This window comes from Accipiter gentilis, chromosome 5 (genome assembly GCF_929443795.1).
Source record: "Accipiter gentilis chromosome 5, bAccGen1.1, whole genome shotgun sequence".
NCBI lineage: Eukaryota > Metazoa > Chordata > Aves > Accipitriformes > Accipitridae > Astur > Astur gentilis.
Genome location: NC_064884.1, coordinates 9,900,170 through 9,927,885, shown reverse-complemented (window position 1 = coordinate 9,927,885; position 27,716 = coordinate 9,900,170). Strand labels below are relative to the sequence as shown.

Below are 27,716 nucleotides of genomic sequence, written 5' to 3'. Positions count from 1 at the left end.
TGCAGCACCGTGCATCGTGCAACATGCAGCAATGTGTAACATTGTGCAATGTGTGTTGTGTAGCAGCAATGTGTAACATGCAGCACCGTGCATTGTGCAATCTCACGTAATGTGCAGCAACATGCTGTATGCAGCAACGCGCATCGTGCAACATCGGTGCATCGTGTAAGGTGCAGCAACCTGTAACGTGCAGTAACGCGCGTTGTGCAACATCGTGCAACGGGTAACATGCGGCAACGTGCATCGTGCCACATTGTGCGTCGTGTGACGTGCAGCAGCGTGCATCGTGCGGCAACGTGCAACATCGTGCAGCGAGGTGCCGCCGTGCATCACGCAGCCGGACTCACGCATCCTGCAGCACTGCCCCGTGCACCCTGCAACGCCGCGCCGTGATGCACACGCCCCGCCCCCGTGCACGCGCCCGCCGCCGCCCTCCCCCCTCGTGCACGCGCCCGCCGGTGCAGGAGGAGGAGGAGGAGGAGGAGGAGGAGGCCGAAGGAGGCCCGCCGCGATGGACAGCACGGGCAAGGAGCGGGAGGCCGTGCAGCTGATGGCGGAGGCCGAGAAGCGGGTGAAGGGCTCCCACTCCTTCCTGCGGGGGCTCTTCGGGTGAGCGGGGCTGGGGGGGCGGGGGGGGAATTGCAAAGGGGGGTGCCCGGATTATAAGGGGGTTGGGGGTGCGCCGTGTGCGGCGGGGGTGGGTGGGGAGTGGGTGGCGGTGTGCGTGGGGAGTGGGTGGCGGTGTGCGTGGGTGCCTGCCCAGCTCCTGCCCTGCCCGCCTGGGTGCTGTGGCCCCCCCCCCCCCCCTCCCCGAGTGGGTGAGTGTCTCCTTTAGTCTGTCTGTGTTAGGGCATAGCGAGAGAGAAAAACCACAGCCCCCCCCCCCCCCCCCCGAGCATAGCAGGGGTGAGCCGGGCCGGGGGTGCTCCAGCAGCCCCCCCTTCCCAGGTGCTGCGTCTCCTGCAGCTGCCCATGGACACAGCAGTGTGATGAGCCCACTCGGCCTCTGCAGCTCAGGGCACCTGCCTGTGCCTCCCCCCCCCCGTGTTCAAGCAGCTGTGGGTGGGGGTGTCCCCGAGTCCAGCTCCGCGGCGGCTGCGTTCATCCCAGCTTTATCCCGATGGGGACTCGCCACTGGTAATCCTCTCAGGGCCGCGGCGTCACCGGGGTTTGCCCTGGCAAGGGCTGGCATCTCCCCTTAAGCCGGGGAGTGTCCTCACCCCAATGGGCAGCAGTGGCAGCACCCAAAGGCTCTGCTTGGGGCTTCTGGGAATGGTGCCGGGGTGAGGCTTGAAGGCCCCATTTTCCTCGAGGCTTTTTGCAGCTCCGGGGGGGGGGGGGGGGCGGTTTGGACCAGGCTCAGGGGTTTCACAGATGATTTTCTGCAAAGCAAAGCCGCGGTCCCCTCGCAGTGCTGAGTCCACGGCATGGGGCATGGAGACCTTCTGGAGCGATGGGTTGCTGGGGGCAAGCAATACCCCCAGAAAATGGCAGAGCTTCCTTTTTACGGGGTCTTTTTGTTCAAAATTAGATACTCCTGGGAGTGCGAGAGCCATGCCTGGAAGGGTTTTGAAAAACTAGCAGTTTTGGCCGCCTCAATCTTGGCTTTTTTCTTTTTTTTTTTAATTTTAAGAAAAGAGCATTTATGGAAGCGATGCTCCTTGGAGGCCTCGATGTTTCTAAACAACAGCCTAGAAAAATCTAGTGCCTGCAGCCGTAAAACCAGAAGTTTTAAAAATAAATTCCTTCCCAGCCTCCAGCAGATTAATCAGGCAGGGCGTGCTCCAGGGGCATAATCCAGGCAGCAAATTGCCACAAATCCTTGAAGCGAACTGGCGGAGATTTTGAGAGGCAAATTTCTCATTTTCTTGGGCTACAAATAGATGCAAGAAAAATTGCTTTTAAAATGGAAGAAGAGGTGGTGGGTGACTTTGCTCTCGGCATCCTCCTGGAGAAAGGGGGTGCCCAGGCTGCTGAGTGCCCAGCCAAAAGCGTTATCAACAGCCGGGCTTTTTTCCTGAAGAGCTCCATTAGCTTGCACAAATGCTTTTCTTTTTTATTTTTTTTGAGACTAAAAGGCTGAAAACCACCCGGGTTTGGACGCCTTGCAGGGTGTAGCATTACCTCGCGCCACCTCCTTTGGCTTTAGTTCATGCAAAAGGCGGCTTGCAAGGGCAAGAAGCAGTGCAAAAAACCCTCCTGTGCTTAGAAATGAAATGTGGTTGTCTGCCAGAAGAAGGAAGGGATAAAAAAAAAAAAGCACTAATAAATGTTGTCTCCTGTGCTGCAGCCCTTTCCGGGGTCAGCAGGACTGTGTGCTGCAGAGGGCAGTACCGAGCTTATAGGATTAAGTTCATGAAGAAATCTGCTTTTCATAAACAAAAATATTTAACTTCTTTCTCAAGATAAATTAATCATTAATCATCCGTTTTGGGGAGCCGAGTTACGCTCCTAAACCCCACCAGTTAGGCTCTGTTGAGTTGTTCTTCCGCAGCAAGTTGTCTAGCATCTCGTAATTTTTGGTTTGCTTTATGTTCTCTAAACGGTATGGTAGTTTGTCACGTTAACTAGAGTTTGCTTTCTGCAGGTGTTTTTGCTGAGTGTCTCGTGAGACTCTGAGGAGTCAACTGCTCCTTCCCAAAAAGGAGGGGTCCAAGTCAAGGAGCGGATGGGGGCTTGCTCCAGGCTCCAGATTCTTTAGGAATGTGCAAAAACCCTAAGCTGCTGTTTCAGGAGTGGGTTTTGTCTGATTCCCTGTCCCTGCTTTATGCAATGAAAAACTGTGTCTCCTCTTTCTAGCAAGGGCTTGGTTACTCAGTGCCTGCCAGCTCCGCCTGCTCCCCATTCACAGTGGGGCTTGGGGGACCCTATTCGGTGCTAACTGAATTTCTCCCCACTTCCACCGTGCATTGGTAATGAGCTGGCACCCTGGGAGAAGGGCTGGCGAGGGCAGGGGGCTGCCGGTCCCTCAAATCCAGCCTTCCCCTCTCTGAGCAGCATGATGCTCACCCTGCATTTTAAAATTAGGGTGGTCAGCCTCATCAAGCCCGGAGGGGCCACGTCGCCCATGTGCATGGGGTTGTAACACCCCAAGTCCTATTTCAGCTTTCGGCCCCTGTTTTGGGGCCAGCATTTCATTCTGTCACGGTGTCAGGGGCTCTCTCCTTGCATTTCAGGGGCAACACCAGGGTGGAGGAAGCCTGCGAAATGTACACCAGGGCTGCCAACATGTTCAAGATCGCCAAAAACTGGAGCGGTGAGTACAGCCCCTGCCGTTGGGGTGGCTGATGCTGGGGTGACCCACGAGAACCTGAGCATCTTCCTGCGAATTATCTCAGGGGTGTTTTATATCCTAGGCTGTTTCCATGGGAATGGTCCCTATGGCAATGCAATTCTTCTGCTCTGCCCAGCCCTGCGATCCTTTAAATATTGGGAGGGTGGGCAAAGGGGGGTGTCCAGAACGTTTCTGATGTTAAATTAGTCAGGGTGCTGTTTACCATTTTAAAATGAAAGTTTGTAATTCTGCAGGGAAGCCTGCTAAAGGGACGCTGCCCTGGATTTGCTCATCAAGCAAGGAAGTACCTTTGGGGTGGGATGTCAAATCTGATGGGTTTTGAGATCCAAGGGATCCCCCCTTGCTGATCCAGTAGATGTAGGGCACAGTCAGTAGTGAGGATGAACATGCATTGCCAAGGATGAGCGTGCATGTGGGATGCCCCCACTGTGCCCCATGGGGATGGGCTTAATCCGCAGCAGACGAGCAGTGCCCAGACACAAATAATTGGGGGTTGTTGCATCTCTTGACCTCTCTGGGTCCTGGGAAGCGACGCGTGCTTTGCTGTTTTGTGGTGATCCCACTTGTTACCAGGCTGGAGGGGTACATGGGGTCGGTGTGCACTTCTCTCCCAGCTGCAGGAAATGCGTTTTGTCAGGCGGCCAAGCTGCACATGCAGTTGCAGAGCAAACACGACTCGGCCACCAGCTTTGTGGACGCTGGGAACGCCTACAAAAAAGCAGACCCACAAGGTAAGGGGAGTGAAATCCAGGATTGTTTCTTGCAAAGCTGCTTAGCGGCAGAGGAGGTGGCTCGCTGAGGCTTTCAGTAGTCACCGGGGCTGTGGAGCCTCGCTGCATGCTACTCGAAAGCCATAATACTGCACTTCTGCTTCTCCAGAATAGGCTTTCAGATAATGTGAGCTAGTTGGCATCGTTCTGGTCTGCTGTGTAGATCAGCATGTGTACGGGTGTCATCTCTAGGTGATCTCTGGCACTTTGGCTTACGCTGAAGTGTGTTGGTTGTGAAGCACTGCCCCTCAATAGCTTCCTTGTTGGTTCAGCTTGACTTTGGAGACACTCACTTCTCAAGGAATACTTAAGGCAGGTCTCAGGTGTGGGTCACAGTGGGATCCCTGCCCTTTGCTCCAGCCCCGTTCCCAGGGGTTTCCTCGGGGCAGAGAGGTGGGTGGAAAACAGACTGACGTGTGATGGGATGAGGATAAAGGAACTGGATTCTTTAAATCTGGTCGTAAAGAGCAGGGTTGTGGTTTTCTGGAAAACCTCTGACTCCCTTTACCCTAGCTGAGTCTTTGGAAACACCCAACCAACCTACCAGTATTACCCATGCTCTTCTGTGCCAGGGGGCTGAATAAACTAACATGGGGCTGATAATACTGTTTTATAATTGTAAACCACCCAAATTTCCCAGAAAATGGCAGCCTCTGCATGTTTATGAGATTGGTATTTTGAATTTTGCTCTGTTTGAGGGTGCAGCCTGACAAACCCAGGGTACAGATCATTTGTATTTTGCCCATCCTAATTTTTGTCTGTTAGTTTTCAGCGTTGGAATTTTTGCCAGGCAAACCAGCAGGCTGTTGGCAGGATGGGGGTGTTTGGGCTGGGTGAATCGGGATTAGAACTGCAGGTGCAAAGATGAGGGGGACGTTGCATCTGTAGGTCTTAGAGGTTGAAAATGTTATGTCTGTCATTCCAGATATACATAAATGTGTGAGTAGATACTTATTTGAGAAGCTGGTGTGTGAGCTGATGAAGAGTAATGTTACCAAGATCTGATTTTTGGAGGGCGGGAGGTCTTGGGCTGGGAAATCTGATGTGCTGGCTGACTTTGTTGTTTTTCCTGAATACTCATGCTGCAGAGGCCATCAACTGCTTAAATGCAGCTATTGATATCTACACTGACATGGTAAGAAGCTGCACTGGCAGCTCATGGACCGATGTGCTTGTAAGAGATGCAGCTCGGTAAATGCTGTGTGTGCTGGGTGGAGGGGGAGCCCCCATCTCATGTACAACCTCTGCCTTCTCTAGGGGCGATTCACTATCGCTGCCAAGCACCACATCACCATTGCGGAGATCTACGAGGCTGAGCTGGTAGACATTGAAAAGGTAAGGATGTCGGGCACTGCTGGTACTGCTCTGCAGGTGCTGCGGCGGCGGCTGCATTTCCTTCCCCGGCCAGAGCAGCGCCGAGCTCAGGGTGGCCAATAAAACCCATCTCCTGTCCGGCACCAGGCTTCTTTATGTAGGTGCAAGTCATCTGTAACTTGAAGTTGGTGTTAACAGGGTTGAGCGATGATTTTCCCAGCACGGGTCTCTGGTGGGGCAATCCTGACTCTTTTGCATGCCTCTCTGCTGAGCAACAGCATGGCAGGGCTGGCAGAAACACCCAGGTGAGAAACCTTCTCAACTGAAGTGGTGTTTCACATCTGAAAAGCACTGCGGGAAAGTTGTGGGGCAGTTCTATAGCAATTTTCTGATGCACCCAAAGGAGGCTGCTGTTACTTTTAGTTCACAGTTCAGCACCGACCCTCTCTCGTTTCCATAACCAAGGGCCCTGAGCAGGAATCCTGCAGCAGCTCAACTGGCTGCAAATCTTCTGCTTGGAAGTTTGCAGAACAAAAATTTGTGGTTTCTAGATATTATTTTCTAGACAATCATTGGCTTCCTCAGCTCTGCTTTGTTGGATCCCATCTATCTCTGTTAATGACTTCAGTGTTGCCTCTCCATGTGCAGCCCCACTTAAATCAAGCCCTGCTATGTCAGGGCTGTTCTGTTAAGTGGTTTATTCTATTGTGGCAAACCTGGCAGAAGCCTTTGCACACTGTGATTGTAAGTGTTTGTAGTCATTACCTCAAGAGTAGTGTCACCCGTATTAAATCTGCACTGGAGTTCGGGACACTTAACAAGTTCAAGGTCAAATTTCCAAGGGCAGCCTCGTGTTTTGAGTGTGCAGGGGATGCATGGCAGCGTTTTGCTCCACCAGAAGCCCCGCAGCGTGCCATGGCGCTGCTCTGTTTATGTGCAGAATGGAAAAGCTTTTGTGAATGTGGCCTCTGTACACTGGTCTGACCAAAAATTGTACTTCACAAGTGACATTCAAGCGCGATGTTTCTGTCCCCAGGCGATTGCACACTACGAGCAGGCTGCAGACTATTACAAAGGAGAGGAGTCTAACAGGCAAGTGATCTTTATAAGGAGTCACAACAGGGAAGGGCTGGAGATGGGGAGTTGTCCTAGATGGCCCACGTGCTTGCACACCTTGCCTGCCATCCTCTTCTAAAATGTCCTTCGGTGGGATGCCCAAGTCCTGCTTAGATTTCTGTTTAAGGTTCTCATCCTGCAGGCAGGCATGTCTGGTTTGGGTGCAGAGAAAGCATGGAGCGTTTGAACAGTGTCTTGACACCAGGTCCGTGCTGAGCTGAAGGTCTTTGTGCCTTTCTGTGTGTTTTAATTTTGGCTGTTAAAAAGAAAATTCCCCTAATTTGCAGCTTTTGGGTCCCACTTTTTTATATGCTACATACTACAGGTAGTGCTTGGAGGTACCAGGGTATGGATTTCTGCCCCCTCCCAGGACACAATTACTTACTATAATGCTATAATTGATTGTAGCTCAGCCAACAAGTGTCTGCTGAAGGTGGCTGCCTACGCCGCGCAGCTGGAGCAGTACCAGAAAGCGATAGAAATCTATGAGCAGGTGAGGGCGTGCGCTTGTTTAACGGGGCTGGGGCAGCCTGGCTGCCGGCGCCTGTGTGGTGCTGGCCCTGTGTTGGCCATTGCGTTCCTCTGTGGCTGCGGCTGAGCTCTTGTCCCTTGCGCTGCCATTGGGGCAGTTACGGCAATCTTGGTGGTGGGGATGTGATGAGTTTTCCTCTGTAAGACTGAGTTTTCCATCTGTTACCCGTGGCTAAATTCTTAAGGACTGTCCTACACATGGGATGTTTCAGGTCTGGTCAGGGCTGAAAGGTTTTCTTGTTTAAATGGTGCTGCAGATTGGGTGAGAGATGTGAATTAGAGAAAATCGTGAGCCAAAAATTTCTTGAAAATGAAAAGCAGGTCAGCGTGTCGGTCTCGCAAAACTGCCGTGGCCTAGAAGCTCCTATCTTTCTTATTTTGGGGCAGATTATGCCTTTATGAGACCGTTGTGTTTTAACCCCAGCCAACAACTAAGCACCATGCAGCCGCTCACTTCCCCCCCCCCCCCCCCCCCCCCCCCAGGGGGATGGGGGAGAAAATTGGGAAAAGAAGTAAAACTTGTGGGTTGAGATAAGAACAGTTTTAATAGAACAGAAAAGAAGAAACTAATAATGATAAATGATAACACTAATAAAGTGACAGCAGTAATGAAAAAAGGATTGGAATATACAAATGATGCACAGTGCAATTGCTCACCACCTGCCAATCGACACCCAGCTAGTCCCTGAGCAGTGATCCCCCTCGCCCCAACTCCCCCCAGTTCCTGTACTAGATGGGACATCACATCGTATGGAATACCCCGCTGGCCACTTTGGGTCAGCTGCCCTGGCTGTGTCTTGTACCAACTTCTAGTGCCCCTCCAGCCTTCTTGCTGGCTGGGCATGAGAAGCTGAAAAATCCTTGACTTTAGTCTAAACACTACTGAGCAACAACTGAAAACATCAGTGTGTTATCAACATTCTTCTCACACTGAACCTAAACATAGCACTGTACCAGCTACTAGGAAGACAATTAGCTCTATCCCAGCTGAAACCAGGACAGAGACATAGTTTGCTCCTTGGCTCTTAAGAGTTACTTTAGCTTATTGAAGGCATTTTTCCCTACAAATCCTATTGTTTCTGGAGAAAGGCTAGGGGAAGCAAATCTACGGTTACACTTTTGATGGTACTTACAAATCCATTTGGCAGAAAATTTCCCCCAAAATTTGTAAACTTGATTGCTCTGCCTTTGTGTCAGGTATTTACCTGGGAATACTTGCAGTGCTGCTTTTGTGCTTCTGGAGGGTTAATATTGGAGCAGGTTTTCACAGAGTCGACTTGCTTTCCCCCTTCTCTATCAGACAGGACATACTGAGGTACCAGTGTGGTACCCCTGAACTGGTGCAGTGGCTCCCTGGGGTGTGCTCTCACAGCTGCCTGCGAGTCTCTGACTTCGCTTGCGATTAGTTGAAAACTGTCTGGCTTCCCAATAGCTTTTTGTATGGGTGCTGGCATTTTTTTCCACAGTCTTTATTCGCAGACAGCTGTGTGGCGCTGCATGTAATTTTAATCAGCTGTTTTGTTTTGAATTCAGTTCTTAAATGTGCAGTTTTCTTTCCCAACTCTAATAATATCTTTTTTGCACCTAGGTTGGAACAAACACGATGGATAATCCTTTGCTCAAGTATAGTGCGAAAGAGTATTTCTTCAAAGCCGCTCTGTGCCACTTCATTGTGGATGAGCTGAACGCGAAGGTCAGTGGGCTCAGAGCGGTTATCCCAAACTTTCTGCATCCCTCTTAATCCACCTTTGCCGGCTGAGACACGTTCTTGCATGCACAGGAATTTGCATGGCTGTTGCATGGACTGAAGCTTCAAGTGCTGTAGTGTCGAATTGGATTTACTGTGAATATTTTCCCAAGTTCTCTGTGCGGTTTTAGGACTGGAAGGCAAATACTGAAATAAAAAGCAAGCAGTTTTGCGTGAAACAAGCGTAAGGGTTGTCTTCTCTCTTTCAGCTTGCACTTGAGAAATACGAAGAAATGTTCCCAGCGTTCACAGATTCACGGGAGTGCAAGCTATTGAAAGTGAGTATGAAAATAATAGTCATGCTTGAAAATGCATACTGCCCTTTACTTTGTGCTTTTTCACCTTGCGATAGATTTGGTCTTCTATTAGAACATTTTAGAGGACATCACTCACTTTGCATTGGGTTTATACCAGACTTGGGGAAGTAGCTGCAGCAGCAGGATGATTATTCGAGCTAACTTAAAAAAAAAAAAGCCCCAGACTATTTCTGTGTTCATGGCAGGTGGTTTGAACAGGTTGCAAACCTGCTGCTGGACATATGGGTGCCCCACAGTGTGGGTGGAGAGGTGTCCTCTCTCCTGGGGACAAGATGGCCCCACACTGGCCCTGCAGGAACATGTGGCAACAGAGCATTTTCTAATTTTTAATGGTATTCTCCTAGAAACTGCTGGAAGCTCACGAGGAGCAGAACTGTGAGGCGTACACTGAGGCAGTAAGTAGTCATGAATTTGCTAAGGTGTGCTTGTGGATGGTGGATTGTTCCTTCTTCCCCCCCCCAGTACCTGTGCCCTTAAATGTTGGATAACTTGTTGCCTGAGCTCTGCGACCCAGTCCAGCGGAGCAGAACACCAGGCACATCACCGCTTAAACATCCTGCCACAAAACAACCTGCAGGAGAGATGGACACTACCAGAGCTGCTTCCAGCCTGGGCTCTAGCACATCCCAAACTCAATACTTTAAAATTACTAGTTTATTGTTGAGAGTTAAGTAAAGATCCTGCCCAGTTTTGCTCTAGTTCCTTTCTGTGTTTGACAGTGGCTTAAAGTGCTCTGTGTGTTTTTGGATAGATGGATAGATATCTTTTTTTTAAATTTTTATTTAATTTTATTTTTTTCTCTGGTAAGAGCAGAAGTTTTACAAGACCATACTTCAAGAGCTGCAGAATGCTTCTTTTGCAGCAGTCTCGTTTGCTTTCCAATATCTTAATTTAAACTATTTTTTTCTAATAGGTTAAAGAATTCGATTCAATATCGCGGTTGGATCAGTGGCTTACAACCATGTTGCTTCGCATCAAAAAGTCAATCCAAGGAGAAGGGGACGGGGACCTGAAGTGAATCGTGCGTGGTATTTGTGGCATGCAGCCTAAATAATCTGTTCTTGTGTTACAGCCAAGGACCACTATGGGATACATGATAAAATATCTAGCTTTATTTTGTTGCTTACAAATCCAATGACTTGTGTGTTTCGTTAGTATCCTGCTCTTTGTCGTGACAACGTGGGTAGATGAGAAGCGATGCTCTGGGTATCACTGGCAGATCTCTCTGAGGCAAAAGAAGTACTTCTGGCAGAAATCTTTCTTGGTTTTGTTAGCTGATGAACCCAAAGTCTGCACTTGCAACTACTGGTTTTTCCTGCTGTTCTGTCTTAAGGCTCAATACCATTGATTACAGCATGTAAATATTTTGTCTGTGCCAGTACAGTACAAATAATTGCTTCTGAGCTGTTGCTGTATCGTTACCGTTTTCTGTTTCTAAATGGACCTCTGTCAGATAGACTTGGATCTTGGTTTGTTTTTTTTTAAATGATTGAGCTTTTTTAATGGTGCTAGTGAAAGGCTTTGTGACTCTTACATACAGTATGCATGTGTGTGTATACATCCTATACAGATACATGTGTGCACCTATAAATACAGAATAGGTAATGACCTTGTGCTGAAAGCATTACACGCTAGGGGACAGGACTGCTGAGATTGGTGTTAGCCCTCCAGACAGTTGTCGCAAGTAGACCTAGTTAACGGTGTATTTTGTATTTCAGATCTAAATATAAAATGTAAGGTTCTTCTATATTTTCTTGGATCTATTTTTCCACTTCCTTTATTTTGTGGTGCATCCCATCCCTCCTACCCTGAGATGACTTGACCCGAGTAATAATCTATTTTTCTAACTTTTCATTTACACGAACTCCCGCTGCAGTCTCTACTACAGGTCTTTTGTGTGTGCCAGGCAATACCCGTTAGTTTCTGACCTCTCTGCTGTTGGCGACGCTGCCCTCGTTCTCGTGACATGCAAAGGTGTTGACTGAGACTTGCTGTTATACAGAAACTTTAAGTCATCTGGGTGACAGACGAATCGAGCTTGCTTTGAAAAGGTGTAGATGCATTTAAAAATTCCTGCAGTAATTTTAGAAAGGTGTTTTAAAATGTCTGCAAGCAAGGCTCTTCTGTACAATGCTTTGTTTAACAAGCGATGATTAAGCTACCTATTATTTCATGTCTATATTAAGAGGGACTTGGGACCCTATGCAATTTGTTGGGAGAAGGGGAGTTGTCACTCAGTATTTCTCTGTAATGAAGAGATTTTTTGGCTGTGCTACTGACATATAAAGAATGAAAAAGTAATTAATTAACTGCTTTATTTGGCACAACTGCTGTTTAAGTGGGCCATCCTCCATGGCCAGAGCAGGAGTATCAAAGTAGTGCCCAGCTTGGACTCTGCCTGTTGTTTCTTGTGATGAAGCAATACTCTCTGGCAACCAAAATGCTGGCTTTTGCACTTCAGTTTGTTTTTAATCTAGATATTTGAGTAGAACACAGTCTGGCTTATTGGTCTAAAGGGTTTAGTTCTATTGAAGTGGTACTTTACCACTGGCTTATGGAAAAGAAAACGCTCCTGGTACATGCCAAATTATTTTTTTGTGTTCCTGACTGATCTCACTGGTCACTTATTTTCCATAGACTATTCTGTGCATCCTAACTTGACAGGAAAGACCCATGAGCTGTGCAAAACTGGCAAGGTGAGTGCATTGAAAAAGCCTGGACGATGCTCCTTCTAAGGAACTTCACTTCTCAGATGTGTTTTTAAGGCTACTGCTCGTGATCGACCTCTGTCCGCAACAAAACCATCACTTTAACTTAGACCACCGTGTGTCGTGTCTGTCCTTCCCACAAACTTGGCAAAGAAATACTTTCAGTTCCTTTTAGCCTGGGCTTGGGGTCTGGGTCCTCCCAAGATGCTCAGGGCACACACCTCAGCTCATCAGAAAGGAGGAATGACTGATGTTTTCTAAGGGTGTCCCGTTCCTGTAGTGGAGTCCTTTGCGCACTTGTGCCACCTCCACAGGGCAGAGAAAATACTGGGCTTAGGATGCAGCTGGGGTGGTACATAGGTAATCTTACCGCAAAAAGATGGATTAGCTGCAGATTTGATCTTGTCTTGGACAAGAGGGCCTAAAGATTTAACTGCTGGTGAACTCACCTGTGGTAAAAGGATGGGGTTGGAACCCTTTTTGTTTAATTTACCTGTTTTCTTAGTGAGCAAAGACCCATCGTATTGATGGGTTTGTCTTGACTTGGAGAAACACCTTTGGAGCCTTGGTGAGGGGAAGCGCAGGCTGGGCAGTTTACGTTTCCTAGTGTCACACAGAACCGAGGCGAGTGTTTTATGCCATTTTTTGTTCACTTTTCCAGTTGTCAGTATTAGGCACAGTCGTGATAAGATGTGTATGGAGCTGGTGGACCAGAAGACCGTACCTGTGGGGTTGTGTGGTCTGTTACTGTGCTCTGGAGTAATCTCATTAAAATACAAATGTTAGTTCTGTATAAGTAGGCTACACAGCATGTCCTCCGGTGTATCAGTGGTAAATTGTGACAGTCTTAAAATGATGATCTGCCACTCTGCTGTATTTTTCCCTCCAGTACACAATTCTGTACTATGAAAACTTATTAATGAAATGGCCTTAGCAAGAATATAATGTTTTGTGTGAATCTGTACATTAATAAAGTGAAAACCATGAATGTAAGTAGTGATAAATGTTCTTTCCTGGAAAAGGCACAAGGCAGGCTAAAGCTAGAGCCTGACGAAAAGCTGTAGGGTGTGATGGTGAAAGCCAGTACACATAGTGCTTCCTATGTCAAGGTGACCAGTTAAGGTACATGCTAAGGGTGAATACTTGTATAGGAAAGCACTGGCTGCTCATTTTACAGTGACTGTCACACCACTTAATCGCCTGTGGTACAACACGTCATCTGTAGGAAAGCGGAATGTCCCAAAGCATCACATTTCCTGTTTTTTCAGGTATGTTTCTTAACGCCTAGCTAAAGATAAGCTCCAAGAAACCTAGCCCAGGCTTCCGCAGCGCTGTATTGCCACTCACTAGCGACAGGCCTGAGGAAGAAGAGTGGCACCCGGCAGCTTCAGATCTGCAGTAGAGCCGAGTTAGGACTTACCCAGTCCCAGTCATCCATTCCCAGCGCTGGGGGTCAGCACAGTACACGGAGGGGATAGAAACGCTCAATACAATCATCAAGGCACTGGAAGGGTCAGTCTTAAGATTTCGATATTTTAATAAGAACAGTTCATACGAGTAACTCACTTCCGTACATTCATGGAGTACAAAAGTTTCCCTGGCTACAGGTACTCTAATGCTCAGATTTTAAATATATCTACAAACTCTTTACACTGATTGTTGGGAATGACTGAGCTTCAACAGGAACATGGTGCTTGATTGAATAAATATTTCAAATATAAGCTCTTGGAAGTGTTCTCTCTTTAAAAAAAATTCCCTTTCTATAGATTAAATTATGATTCCATGGTAACACAACAGACATCCCTTTAAGGTTCAAAAATAGCTCTGTGCCACAGTTTGGGTATCTTTATTGCTCTGCCAACCCCTAAGCCTTAGAACGGGCCCTAACAAGGCTTGATTGTGCTTACCTTTACATTAATGCAATCTTTCAGAAAGTTTTTCTCACAGTTTCAGCTGAGAAAGTTTCTGTGGAAATACTACATTAATAGTAAAATAAGGAGAAACAGAAAAATTGAAAAGCTCTAGATTTTCACATGGTGGTACTGGGAATCCCGGTCCTGAGTTTGAAGCATTAACCATACCAGCAAGCTGCTGTTGATTGATTCATTCACTGCTGCTCCCAAAACCAAGAGTCACCCCAGTCAGACGTTTCTTTGCCAGTGCCAACTATTTCAAAGGTTCCTTCCCTCCACAGGGAAAATAAATACCTCAAATCCTCCCGGGTACTCCAGTGAGGTTAAGCTGAAGGCAACCAAAGTAACTGCCTCGTTCCAGCCCAGCTTTGTCTTGGCAAAGGAAACACAGAAAATGCTTACCCTTGGACAGAAACTCTCAGGTTTCCCCATGCAACAGCTTTCCCAGCTACTGGGTGCAACTGAGGAGAACAAGGAGGTGTACTCCCTGGGGAAAGGGGGGAGATACTAAGGGAAGATCTGTCTGTCTTGGTAAGAAATGCCCAAATAGAAGCATGATTCTTATAATGATTGGTGGCACTGGGATCCAAACCCAGCCAGCATTGGAGGAGGCTGTGTGAAATTGCGGTTTTGGAGCGTGGGCTGAACAGAAGTGATACTGGGACCCTTAGTCCCTGTGCTCACTTTGTCACATTTCCTTATTTAAAACAAGCAAAAAAAGGCACATTGTCAGGGTTATTTACTAAAATTCAGCAGCAGATGCTAGTGAGCCTTTGAACTTTTAAGTTTATTCATCACTTATGTTCCTAAGGCCTGCCTCTGAACACCTCACTGGGGAGGGACAGTTAAAACAGACAGTAGCCTAAAACTGCCATTCAGATTCCAACATCAGTCTTACAAAGTATTCACAATCTGGGAAATAAAGGCCTAAACCCCTTGAATAGTCCAGTACATTTTTCACTTATTTGTATCTTTTTATGCCATTAGTCATATGAACCCTGACTGCCTCCCGTTTGTAACTGAATTTACCTCTGGAGACTCTTGCACTGGTGGAATTAGCTGTAGCAACTCGACAGCAGAACAGTTGTTAACTTTTCCCACTGGAGTATTACTTAAAAGTAGGTCTGCCGTTCTGAGCAACAGCAGTGTTTAAGTGATGGTGGAGAAAAGAGCATTGCTGACCTATCTGAACCAGCAGAAAATGGCTTAGATGCAAGTTAACAGGAAAATGCCAGTAGGCTGTCTCTTTACACTAGCTTTTCCAGCATAGCTGAAATAATACTACTTTTCATAGATGCTTTTACAAGAGATGTTTTGGTCTCTTAAGTGCCAAGTTCTACGTAAGCTGGAGCAGTTAGAAGATGAAGACTGACTGAATGCAAGTGTCAAACTGCACCAGGTTTCACTGAAATGCAAGAATAACGCCACCACACCTGTACAGATGCAGCACTTGGCTCCCACTTGCCCATTTTGCTACTAGAGAATCCAAACTCCTGGAAAAACCCCAGATCTTTCCAAAGCTTGCTCCCACTCATATTCCCAAGGAGTGAGCTGGCTCACTGCTTGGATCTTTGGCAAAAGCAGAGATAAACCAACATTTCCTGAAAAGCAATTTAGTAAAACTTATTTTATATATGAATTTCCACTAGGAAAAATGCAATTAATTTCACTAAGCTACTAGGCTGAGAAACACAACATCATTTCTCTTGATTGTACATGTGTCATCAAATCAACTGGAAATCAAACTCGCACTTTCTTTATAACCTATCTGAATGTAGGTACTTACTTTCACTGCAGGCCAGCTAGAGCAAAAAACACTCTTTTATTCATAGGGAATAAACTTCCTGGGACCTCTGCCTCCTCTACCACCACCCTGGTGTGGTGTCACTCTACGCTACCTTCAGTAGATAGAGCAGTATGTGTTGGAGGTGGGTCATGACTTTTTGGAGGAAATTCTGGAAACCCAGTGCATGTGTTTCACATCTAGCCCTGCTTCCTTGTCATAGCTTCCCCTAGTTCCCTCAGTAGGTTATTGGCAAAGTCAAAGGACTATACAAAGGGTGCAGCTTAAACTGGATTTGTAAATACCAAATTATTCCATATTCACCAGAGCATGAAGCTGTGGCTGAATAGAGTCTGTCTGTGTATGCAGCACTGTCAGCTCACTTAAAGTGGTAGCTATAAGGGCTTCCTGGGGTCCCGGAGTCCCATCTGACTTACAGTCTGTTCCTGTGGCAGAACCGTTGTCATGCAGTGCAGTCACACTCCCTGGGACAGCAGTCAAGTTTTGATAGTGGCTGTTTTCAGAGAAAGACAGCAGCTTCTCTGGGAGTTTAGGTGACACATCATATTCTTCGTCAGGAAGCTCTGTTTTGTGACCTTCATCATTCTTAGACGCTCCTTCAACAATGACAAGGAAGGACTTCCAGGGTGTGTTTTTATCATGTATCTGGGGAAAAAAAAAGGGGGGTGGGGGGTGCGCAAAAAGCCAGAAGGTTGAACAGATGATGACTGTCTTAGAGGCAAAAGCTTGGATCCAGCTCATACTTGATGCTGGTACTAGCGGTGTCTCTTTTCATCCCACCTGACTCCCAAAGCTAGGGCAGTATACATCCAGGCATTAATCTGTGTGTCCCTGGTGACCTTCCTGTTTTCACAAAGCATCTAACAGGTCCAGCAGAGAGCCTGACCCAGAAAGTGAATTCTGTCACTTGCAAGTTGCATGGGGAACATGCTCAGAGGTCACAGAACCAATGCGTAAACTGAAGAGTCCTCAGGCGTGACCTATATGGGCTATGCCACAATGGATTAAGAATGGCTTCACTGCAGACTTGGGACTCAGCACAAACCATTTGAGTATTATAATGCCACACTGGAGAGAGGACAATGTGCTAAACACAACAAAAACTGGACACAAGTCTCCTCCAGGCCTGACAAAGTTGACCGGTCAGTACGTGGCCACGGAGGAAGGTTCTAGGGCTACAAGGCAGTGGGATGACAGGTTCTTACCGAAGTGTGCCGTCGGAGGGTGGACTTGTCAGTGAAAGTTCGCCCACAGGCATTGCACATGAACGGCTTCTCCCCGGTGTGTATTCGATGGTGACGCTGCAGCGCGTTCAGCTGTGTGAATTGCTTACCACACTGGTCACAGCAATAGGGTCGTTCACCTGAAAGCAGAGCACAGCATCAAAGGGGTGATGTCAGGCTATCCTGGTTTCAGCTGGGATAGAGTTGTCTTCCTAGTAGCTGGTACAGTGCTATGTTTGGGTTCAGTGTGAGAAGAATGTTGATAAGACACTGATGTTTTCAGTTGTGGCTCAGCAGTGTTTAGACCAAGTCAAGGATTTCTCAGCTTCTCATGCCCAGCCAGCAAGAAGGCTGGAGGGGCACAAGAAGTTGGCACAGGACACAGCCAGGGCAGCCAACCTAAACTGGCCAAAGGGGTATTCCATACCATGTGATGTTATGTCTAGTATATAAACTTGGGGGGGGTGGGGGGGATCACCACTCAGGAACTAACTGGGCATTGGTTGGCAAGTGGTGAGCAATTGCATTGTACATCACTTGTATATTCCAATCCTTTTATTATTATTATTGTCATTTTATTATTGTTATTATTATCATTATTAGTTTCTTCTTTTCTGTTCTATTAAAACACATGGGTTGAGATCAGAACAGTTTTACTTTTTTTTTTTTCCCTGATTCTCTCCCCCATCCCACTGGGTCGGGGGGTAGTTAGTGAGCAGCTGCATGGTGCTTAGTTGCTGGCTCGGGTTAAACCACAACATGGGGGTATTACGAGTGCTGCTCACAGGGGAACCTCAAGTAACCCCTGTACTTCATGAAGCGATAAGGCACACACAGGCACCTTCAGAAAAAACCAAGATGTTTTCAGAATTCTCAGCTGGGTAAATTTTGACACATCTGAAGTAAGCAGATACTTGACAGAGTAAGGCCTAGATTCATAGCCTGCATAAATCTGTGCAACCACTGAAGCCTCCACATTCTTATATGTATTTTCCATTAGCAACTGAAGTCCAGCCCAGAATACAAGTTTTCCTATTTACAAGGTACGTTGTGTGAGCATGAGTACCAGAGCTGCTCATAACCACTAGGTTCTCTCCAAATACATCATTAACTGTTCTGCCGCAGTCACTGTATTAAGCACTTTTTGAAACAACCACATGTTTACTTCTTCCCTGGCTAAGGTAGAAAAAGGGATGCCAAAAAACTTTCTATCAGATGGAAGTGGTGTCACAGAAAAAGAGATTACATTCTAGAACAGGAAAAAACCGTTAGTGCCAGCACTGCCATGCCAATATCCCCTGCTCCCCCTACAGTGATGCCACACTAGACACAGAGATGCAGTAAGTAAAGAAAGAGCAAGGCACGGCAGCCAAACAAGAATTTTGTTAACAGAGAATATTGGCAAGGATGCTTCCTACAGGGTGGCGCTGGATGAGAAAACGTGGTATTTACTACATGATGGAAGTAACACGAGTATTTGCAACCTGCTGTATTGCTGAGTAATGTGGACTTTGAGAGAGCGGATAAGAAAACTTAAAAACATACACTGAAGAGAAAAATCCAAGCAGGAGAGAATGCAAATATGAAAGGTGGGCAAGTGGACAAGAACGAGATCAGCACTCTGTAGTGCTTTGCTCAGAGCTGAAATGGGCATAGTTCTTTGGTCACTAATAATCCTGGCAGCATTATTAACACTATCTGCACAGCTCTTGGAAGTATTTCAGAGAATTGCTGTAACTCGGTAAGAAGCACAGGGAGTACGGGGAGAAGGGAAGTGGATGAAAGAACACACTGCATCAAGCATGAAAACGTGCATGCAGCGTAGGAATTAAAAGTAACAGGAAATCCCAGCTGAGAAATCCCTTGTCTGAATTAAGCAACTGTAAGGTCTACGTCTTTAAATCGTGATGGTTTGTTTCAAACAAAAAAGAGCACCTCCTACCTGTGTGAACTTTTATATGCTGGTAAAGCGAGTTCCTCTGTGCAAACGTTCTGAAGCAAACTTCACATTTGAATGGTTTGGATCCAGTATGGATTCTGTTATGGTGTTTCAAGTACTCCTTAGAGGCAAAGCTCTTCCCGCATGTTTCGCACATAAAAGGCCTTTCCCCTACAGCAAGGGTGAACAGGAGAATTAATATCACACGCAAAAACTGAACGCTATTACATGCAAATGAACCACACACCAGCCTCACAGAAGGATCTGAAGGGGCCACAGCAACAGCAGTGATCTCTGCGTAAGGCACAGAGCTTTCCCGCGAGAAATCTGCACAAAACCCTGCAAGTGCAAGGGCAACCACACCTATCCAACAGTACACCAATAGTAATGTATGAAAAGCCCAGGGAGATCTGAAGCTAGAAGTCTTCTCACCATCTTTGGAGTATTCTGGCTTACTCTGATCATAAACACAATGCTGCATGCCTCTGTTGAGCAGCCTCTGCCTGTAAGCAGCCAATTTTAGTTATACATGTCTTGAAAAGGCGTTCTTGGAATTGTATTTCATTGTAATTTAGTGTTTTCTGCTATCCACATTTAGTTACAAGTTACTGGCAGAAGGCAGACAGTTTTAAGACAGGTCAATTAAGAGATGCAAAAGTACCACACACAACTTGCGGGTGGTATGAAGGGTCAATTCAAAACACCAATTAATACCACGTAGGATAGCCGGGAGAAGGACATGTGCTTTTAAAAAGATCAGAATAAGCCAAGACAGCTGTTTTCTATTCCTTGGGCTAACTGTTCCAGACTTCTAGAGAAATAATTTTTCTCTTAAGAATTCAACTAGACCTTTTATTGATGACAGATCTTTGGATATTGAAGACTATCCAAAGCAGCCTCAGCCCACACTTCAGACACTGGATCCCAGCCAGATGGGAACTCCTCTTCTTTTTCATCAGCTCCTTTTACTCTCTCCACTGTCTGCCTATCCACCTATAGGAACCTTTCTCAGTGAAATTGTGTCTAGGAATGAGAACATCTGATTTTATATAACAAACAACAACAAAAAAGCATTTTCTGAATGAAAGTAAGATCTCCTGGTTTCACAGCAGGCCTCCTCCTATACGTAGTACACTGTAAAAGAAAGCCTTACCTGTGTGACATCGTTTGTGATATATAAGCATGTGATTCTGAGTGAACCTGGCACCACATTCATCACAGACAAAAGGTTTTTCACCAGTATGGATTCTGAAATGAGAAAGCAACATTAAAGCACCGAGGTATATCTCTTTCCTTTGCAGCACAATGCAAGTTGTCTTTACTTTGTGGCTGCTCTCTGATAAGTGACTGTATGCCTGCGCAAGAGTTTAGTGTCTTTTAAAAATACTTTCAGCTGGGACAAATTCTGCATTGTGGTTTCTGCAAGTACTGCTTTTATTGCTTGATCATGCATGTGCTGCATGATCAAGGCTCAGACCCAGAAACTTGTTTAGGGTAAAAACAAATCTTGAAGGTAAAAATTGAGTAAAGTTTAGAAAACTTGTCTCCAGATAGGCAGACTGAAAGAAAAATGTAACCATCTTGGGATCTGAAGTAAAGCAGGTACCTTTATATTGCTGACACCATCAATAAAATTTTCCACACAAAACGTAAGAGGTGTTCCCTGGCATGCTGCTCCTGCAGGGCCATCAAGTATAGAATGACTGGCTACCCTGGAACAAGTGGCACCCAAGGAGCAGAATAAAAATATGCCATTTTTATACAGTCAATTTTCTTGCTGTCACCCCAAGCTTGTGGTGTTGTCTCCCGAGGAAGGCTGTGTGTACAGGAAGGGCAGTTTACAGAACTGCTGCCTGTGCCAGTTTACTCTAGCTTAAATTTTTGAGCCCGCACACACTTCAGGACTCTTTTGAGTAGTCCTGCAGGAACACAGTCAACAGAGGCCAGTTTTCATGGTAATATACATCAACAGGAACACCACAGATGTAAAAATATATAGAAAAAAAGATGAGAAATTCTCACCATAGACTGTCATGATACACAAGCTAGGACAGTGCTGAGTTTCCAGCATTCAACAAGCTTACTGAATAGTCATAGTGGTACACAATGGAGGAAAAACTCCACTTACACTAAAAAGTAATTTTTAAGCAGCACAAAGTTGCGGTTAGGAAAGGACACATGATGAAAGAAAGATGCCGTACTGCACTGCATCAGCAATAACATCATAGCAGCACTCTAGCAAAAGTTACGCTTCTAGACGTGCTTTCTACCACTGGGAGTAAACCAGCTGACTTCAAAAGACAAAGTGAAACAAAGCAGTGGTTAATGAACCCTTCTACCTTGCCTAGGAATGCCACCTAGGAATACGCTAACGCCACTGCATTCTCTTTTTGGATCCGAGTAGTAGTACTTTGGAATCTTTTTCTGTACCTCCCTCTCCACGCTTACGCCCTAGCTATAACCTGAACTTTGGTTGCAGATGACCACTTTGGTAGGCTAATAAAAGCAGGCTAAAGCTCTTAATAGCTAGAATTTTTGCCTTGATAAAAATGTCTCTCCATGAACTTTCATGCGTTTGCACCTCCACCTTTGAGTCTCACTGCAATATAAGCACTACAACTGATTTCATCAGCTCTGCATGGGTGTCTTCAGTGCTTTACTTGCCTCCAGATGGTGACATGTTAGCCCCTTTCTAGTCATGTATCAGGTTTTTTTCTATGCTTAGCACCCAAATCTGGTGTTCTTCAATTTAATAATATATAGCCAAATCTCTTCAGAGTATTTCATACTTATTGCATAACATTATTCTATTGATTATAAAGAGGCATCAAATTAGCTTACATAATTATAGCCCCAATCCTATAAATAATTTGGCATGGGGGTTGCTATTCTCATGTGAAACGTCCCATTGACTCTCCTTCCGTGAGAAAAGTTAACTGTGTGCTTCAGCAGCAGCAGGCCTCAGCCCATGCACCTCTACTTTGGCTTATATTACCGCAACTCCCTTAACCTGAAAAGCAGGGGGAATGAAAAAAGGCAATACAGACACTTTCCAGTCAGTCACGTTTTACATCCCCACTTCACTGGAAGGCTCAAGGTGTGTTCCAGGGGATTCTGCTTCTCCCCCCAGAATCTAACAAGGCCAGTTAAGTCTGTTCATACCTCATGTGTGTTTTAAGTGCAGAAGGCTGAGAAAATTTAGCCTCACACTCTGTGCACCCATAAGGCTTGTCGCCTGTATGCGTCCTTTCATGGAGCCTCAAGGCAGTTTTGGAGCTCAACCCCTTTCCACACTGTTGGCACTGATGACGCTCCCCACCACCCTCATGAACCTGGAGAATGTGCCTCTTGACGTCCTTCTTCCTCTTGAACTTCTTACCGCAGAGCTCACAAGGGAAGTGGCGCTCGCTGCTGTGGACGTGGCGCTGATGGCTTTTTAGGTTGCACCGGTTGGCAAAGGTCTGACTGCAGGTTTCACACCGATAAACAATTTCAGCTGCAATGCCGTGGCTGTGCTTTATGTGCTTGAGAAAACTTTTCTCATACAGAAATTCCTTCTCGCATGTGCTGCACTTGAAGTTACTGCCTCGTTTCTTTTTATCCTCTTCGGATTTTTTCAGGTTTTCTTCCAATTCAAAGGTGCCATCACATTCTTCACTCTCAGGTTTGATGTTCTTCTCTGCTTGCTCCTCCTCCCTCTCCATATCACACATATCCTGGTCTTCAGGATGTTTGTTTTCTTCAACAGCAACCTCTGCATTCTTCTGCTGCTCTCTCAGCCGCCTTGTGTACTTCTTCTTCGGGATTTCCACAAATACTTTCCTCCCAGCCAGTCTCCCACTTGCCCTTCTGATTTTGGCATAAGGAGGCTTCATCATTTCCTTCTTTTTGTCCATTTTCTCTTTTGACTTGGTAGCCGGCATCTCAGGAGACATTCCATTGCTGGACCTGTCTACTGGGGAATCTGGAGGATCCAGAAGACAGTCTGCCTGGTCAGCTTCTGCCACAGCAGCTGCTTTGGACTCGAGCAAAATACTTGGCTGGGTAGTGCTCTCTTCCTCAGAATTCTGTGATTCTGAGAAGTTTTGCAACTCCAACAGCACCGATTCAAGCATCTGCTTCTTTAATTGAAAGCAAGTTTCCGAGAGGTCCAAGCACTTCAGCTTTTCGGCTATTTCTAGCATACGCTGCACTCTGTCTTCTTCCACTTCTACCTTAGCAGTATAGACAAACTCAAGAAATGAAGCAAAATCAGCAACCTGGACCTCATTCAAGAACACGTTGGTCCTTGGGCCATCCATGCCCTTCTCATTAAGGAACACCTCCTTGAAAAATTTGCTTGTTGCTGCCAATACAGCCTTGTGAGCCACAAACTCTGCCCTGACACCTTGGTACTCCACACTGACAGTCACATCACAGAGGTGGCCCAGGAGACGGAGCTGATGCATTTCATTCAGAAGGTTGATAGGAGAGGACTTGGATTCCAGTAAAACTGCATTACTTTCCATCTTTCTTCTCTCTGCAAAAAGCTGTTAACAACATTGCACGTTAGCTATTTGCATGGAAGCTAACAAAACTCAAAAGATTTCAGCGGCCAAAAGTCACGTCCAGACTTTGGAGAGTGCTTCACTTCAGATTTAAGCACTTAAGCTGCTTGAGCTTAAGAGACCAGACTTTCAAAGAAGCATTGTGAAAAGTCTGGCTAGAAGTGCAGATTTCCAAAAGTGTCACCCTAAGTGGTCATATCTAAAGCCATGCCGCTGGTCATACACAGAGGTTTCTCTGAAGTTAATTTGAGTTTAAATCTCAGCTGTAATGTCACCTGAAACACTAGAGACTATTAGAAGCTGTAATAGGGACAAAGCAAACAGAGGAAGATCAGAAGAAATGCTCTCGATAAGGCATGTGGAATTAAGAAATTATTCTCCCTCCTAATCAGGCAATAAGAGAAAGGTAAGATTAAGTAAAAGTTAGCTGCAATCCTAAATAAACACTTCCTTAAACAGGCTTTTAAGATAAGACTTTTAAACAAGACTCGGATAAAATTCCAAATGCTTAACTTACCAAAGCATAGGAGACTGCATAATCATATTCTCAAACTGTAAACCCAAGGAATCATAAAACTTCCTCAAAGTGTTTTCCTTTTTAAAAAAATTCATCACTCAAAATGCACTTACAGCCTCTAAATTTTGAATGCCCATTCGTAGCCTTACAAGGGCTTCACCATTTCCACAACCGTTTAGGTTATGCCACATTTCCAAGTAATGTTTTAAGCTGCTCCAAGTTCTCAAAAGAACTGAGGCTTTTTTGGGTTTTTGTTTTTTTTTTTTTTTTTTTTTAAATGTTTCATCCCAGAGCAAACAATTTTTCTATGAACTTTGAAGGCACTCTGAGCAACATCCCGCCCTGCAATCTATTGAGTTTCACTGTGTTCCCAACAACTACGTACACATGTGTTTCAAATCTGAAGAATTTCTTCCCACTGCCTTAGAGTTAACTAAGGTTTCTTTTCTCTGTACATACTCAGGTACAGTAGACTTAGAGTCTTGTACACACGGGACACTAGAAATCTTGCTTAGAAAGACAAATAAAAAAATAGTGTACAATTGGAACAAAATTCATATTAATATAACAGCAAGGATCAGAAAGAGAGACTCTTTCTCCTTCCATAGAGCTATAACCTCAAATTTTAGTCCATACTCATTTCAACAACCCAAAAGTTAGACTCGCATCCCAATATGATTTTCTATCAGAACAGTTTTGATAAAATATTTTCAAAAAACTGTAAAATGGAGAGCTACAAAGTACACAGACTCATGGAGATTATTAGTAGCTGTGTAAAATGAATGCTTCATGGACTTAATACTACATAAGGTAAAAAGCCACAGGAAGCTTGTGCCCCAAGGAGTTTACAAATAAGGCAGACAAGACGCAAGGGAAGTAGAATTGTTTCCCCAACCTCACACAAAAAGCAAGTGGGAGAACAGGGAACACAATCCACCATGGGCACCCGAACCCCTACCTTAGATCCTGCAGAAAAAGATTATCCTCAGAACCAAACCCTTCCCATTTCCTAACTTTGAATCTTCAGCTCAGTAAACCTTTATTATTAAGATTTAAATAGTTCCACTAACATTATTCTAATGAATACCTAAACCTCACTGTTACCGAGTTACGCTTACTACACCTAAAACAAAAGGCCCAGGAAGGGGACAAAGAATTGCCTGCGCCACCTCAGAACTCCATAAGCATCTCAAAACATTGTCCACTTTTACAAGCAACTCCCAATGCTACAGTTTAGTTTTGACAGAAATTGTATATGAATGAGAATGACATGATTTGAGTCCTGACTGAAAGGCTGAGTCTTATAAATAAGCGTAAAAGATGATGTTTAAACTCTGGTTCCCTTTCTCCGTAGTCACCCTGCTATTTTTTTCCTCCCAGTTATACGACACACTGGCACTCCAAGTATTTGAGGGTGAATTAAGCAAAGACTCATTGAACACTTTATCTGAAATAATCAATGGTATCAAAACCTAATTTTTTTTCCCTAATACTATTTTCAAACTACTTATCATGTTAATTCACAACTACCCATCTATTTTCCATTTGAGCACACAGCAAAAGCTGCGGTCACATGTAGACAACAGCGATCCCCAGCCGGAAACAAGAACCCAAACCACAGACTTCTCCTGCTGGGGTGAACGAGCTCATAACCGTACTCAGCAAGCTGTTCATTTCAGGAGCTGACCACAGACGTGTGCGTTAACAGACGCATTGTGCCAATTCCTTTTTTCTTAAGGCTGCAAAGCAAAAATGTCTTGTTCTTCCCACCCTAGTATTTGCAGAATCAAAAGCCACTGTGAAAACAGATTGCTCGCTCTCATCGCTAGCCTTCCGCTGGTTTGGAATTTGTTCAGAGGAGGAGAAGTAATCCAACACATGCAGTAAGATACATTGTGCTGTGAAGGCTTTTCATTGCCACTCCTGCAGCAAGTATACCGAGCTGCTGAGCGCTGGGCTGGCAGAACATCTTCAACAGAACTATCATATATTAATCTTAAAAAAGACAAGGCCTGAAAATCTGCAAATTGAGCCTGCTCACTAGGACTAGCCTGTAGAGCTGAGATTCAAAAAAAGCAATTCTTGAATAAGGTCACTCATCATACACCATGCATGTGTCCTGTTCCAGAGGCAAAACTAGCTGAAAAAGAGACAAAAAGAGCCAGCTAGATGTAACAGAAGTGCTTGTGGACCCACAAGCTGGTCTGGTTCTTCTGCACCAACAATTCCATGCAGTCTAGTAAGAGACATTACTGCTAGGCACCAACCTGCCTCATTCAGGATCGCTCCAACTATTGAAGCTACAATAATGGCACCACAACAGGCACAGTCTGCAAGGCTGAAGCAGAAGCTAAACCTGCGAAGCAAGGGACAGCACACCGCAGCAAACGCCCAGCACAATTTTTAGATGACAGGCTGGAGCACTCCGAAGAGCTGGCAGCCCCTGTGAGAGCGCAGGGGCACTCAGAGACGCACACTGACCCCAGACCAGGCCAGGAGACTCCTCCACGGAAGCAGGACAGGGCATCGCCACATGTCTCCCCACAGCTCACACGGCAAGGCCAGCTGCCCTCCTCCTTCTCCTCCTCAGCAGGCTTCTTCCTCGGCCACCCCTGCTCGCCACAGCGGCCCGAAGATGGGCCTGGGGACGGGCTACAGCCCACACGCACACCTCTCCCCGGCCAGAAGAGCAAAGGGCTAACAGGGAGAGGTCGCCCACACCTCGGACACAGCGACGGGGCTACTGACCTCCCTGCTGGGGGCAGACCCCCCACGCCGGCTCCCTCTCCCCTTCAGAAGGGGCCGTGGATCACACGGGAACGCTGGGAGCAGGTCCCGCTACCTCCCCACGGCGGGGGCAGGGCGGAGAGCAGCTCCCGGCGCAACGGCCGCCGCGCCGATGCCCACAGCGGCCAGCCGGCTGTGAGGGCAAGGGGAACGGCCACCGGCTGAGGGAGGGAGGGGACGGAGGGACGGAGGCAGCGAGGCCGCCGGGGCGGGGCGGGGGGGCCGGGGCCAGACTCACCACCACCCCCCGCCTACGGGAGCCCGCGGAGGGGGGGTGGGGGAGAAGGGCCCCGCCTGCCTCCGCACTCACCGGGCAGCCCCGCAGCCGGAGCGGAGCGGGCCGGGCCGCGCCTCACCGCACAGCCTCCGGGCGGCGGCCGGAAGGGCTGCCCCGCCGCAGCCCCGCCCCTCGCCCTGACAACGGCGGCGGGAGGGCGCAGGCGCGGCCGTGACGCGCAGGAAGTGGCGTCCGGCGGTGCGACGGGCGTCGCTAAGCAACGGGGCGGCAGCCGCGCCCGCCCCTGGGGCGCCACGGGGTTTTACTGGTACCGAATTTACGGGTTTTCCGCAGTCAAATCCGCGCCAATGAACCCCTGACGGGACGGGTGGTCACTTACGTTACGAGCGCACCTTTATTACAAAACAAAGCAGCGACGTACAGCGACAGCACGCAAACCTGTACAAGCTCTCACGAAGAGAGGCTCTCCGACGCGTCCAGCGCTCTGTAAAAAATAAAACTCTGCACAGATCCAAAAATCTAACTGGCACAAATACTCTGAAGCAGGAATACACCCCCCCCTCCTCCGACTGCAACGCCTAGAACTAGCTTACAGCTCACCCGCGTACAGGCGACACAGAGCGTCACGGGGCTGCCGCCACCAATACTTGAGATAATTTGAGGTAATTCGGAGAGACTGTGCGGTTTCGTGGCGATAGCTGACGTTATAAGTATGCGAGGGAGCGATCGGCGTCTTCTGCGTTACTAGCACTAGATGGCACATGTTCTGCTTCTTCAAGAACAACGCTTTCTGGTTTACAAAGTTTACCTTGGTCAACCGACCAAATTTCCGGCGCGGAGTCTTCACCCATACAGGCTTCTGAGAATGTTTCTATTTTGGACCAATTATGGTCTTTTTTGGTTGTAAGATCTATTAAGAAACTTCTCCAGTGAACACTGCGGTCATGAAT

At 46.6% G+C, this 27,716-nt stretch overlaps 3 protein-coding genes across 16 annotated transcripts in view; 1 reads left to right on the top strand and 2 right to left on the bottom strand.

Annotated features, from left to right (window-relative positions):
- The first annotated feature begins 306 nt into the window (after window positions 1-306).
- Window positions 307-13,180, top strand: NAPB (NSF attachment protein beta). Of its 2 annotated transcripts, XR_007506083.1 has the most exons (12): window positions 406-609; window positions 3,177-3,256; window positions 3,910-4,026; window positions 5,154-5,200; window positions 5,323-5,400; window positions 6,416-6,471; window positions 6,904-6,988; window positions 8,615-8,719; window positions 8,983-9,051; window positions 9,435-9,485; window positions 10,004-11,786; window positions 13,067-13,180. XR_007506083.1 is itself a non-coding variant. In XM_049801053.1 (11 exons), the coding sequence occupies exons 1-11, from the start codon at window positions 512-514 to the stop codon at window positions 10,106-10,108; spliced, it is 891 nt and encodes a 296-aa protein (XP_049657010.1). In that variant the 5' UTR covers window positions 307-511; the 3' UTR covers window positions 10,109-13,058. The 2 variants fall into 2 exon arrangements, 1 of the variants encoding a protein (XP_049657010.1); XM_049801053.1 differs by lacking the exon at window positions 13,067-13,180 and having other exon boundaries at window positions 307-609; window positions 10,004-13,058.
- Window positions 8,728-27,663, bottom strand: GZF1 (GDNF inducible zinc finger protein 1). Of its 6 annotated transcripts, XM_049801050.1 has the most exons (7): window positions 26,223-26,476; window positions 21,840-23,206; window positions 19,831-19,925; window positions 18,681-18,848; window positions 16,721-16,878; window positions 15,932-16,160; window positions 8,728-8,920 (listed from the first exon to the last, which is right to left on the bottom strand). In XM_049801050.1, the coding sequence occupies exons 1-7, from the start codon at window positions 26,274-26,276 to the stop codon at window positions 8,901-8,903; spliced, it is 2,091 nt and encodes a 696-aa protein (XP_049657007.1). In that variant the 5' UTR covers window positions 26,277-26,476; the 3' UTR covers window positions 8,728-8,900. The 6 variants fall into 6 exon arrangements, with proteins under 6 accessions (XP_049657007.1, XP_049657005.1, XP_049657006.1 ...); XM_049801048.1 differs by lacking the exons at window positions 8,728-8,920; window positions 26,223-26,476 and adding an exon at window positions 27,575-27,663 and having other exon boundaries at window positions 13,530-16,160; XM_049801049.1 differs by lacking the exons at window positions 8,728-8,920; window positions 26,223-26,476 and adding an exon at window positions 27,367-27,449 and having other exon boundaries at window positions 13,530-16,160.
- LOC126038789 (GDNF-inducible zinc finger protein 1-like) overlaps window positions 27,436-27,716 on the bottom strand; it is a 67,624-nt gene continuing 67,343 nt past the window's right edge. For all 8 annotated transcript variants that reach the window (XM_049801037.1, XM_049801036.1, XM_049801039.1 and 5 more), the window contains exon 7: window positions 27,436-27,716. In XM_049801037.1, the coding sequence (XP_049656994.1) occupies window positions 27,471-27,716 (246 nt within the window). In that variant the 3' untranslated portion in view covers window positions 27,436-27,470.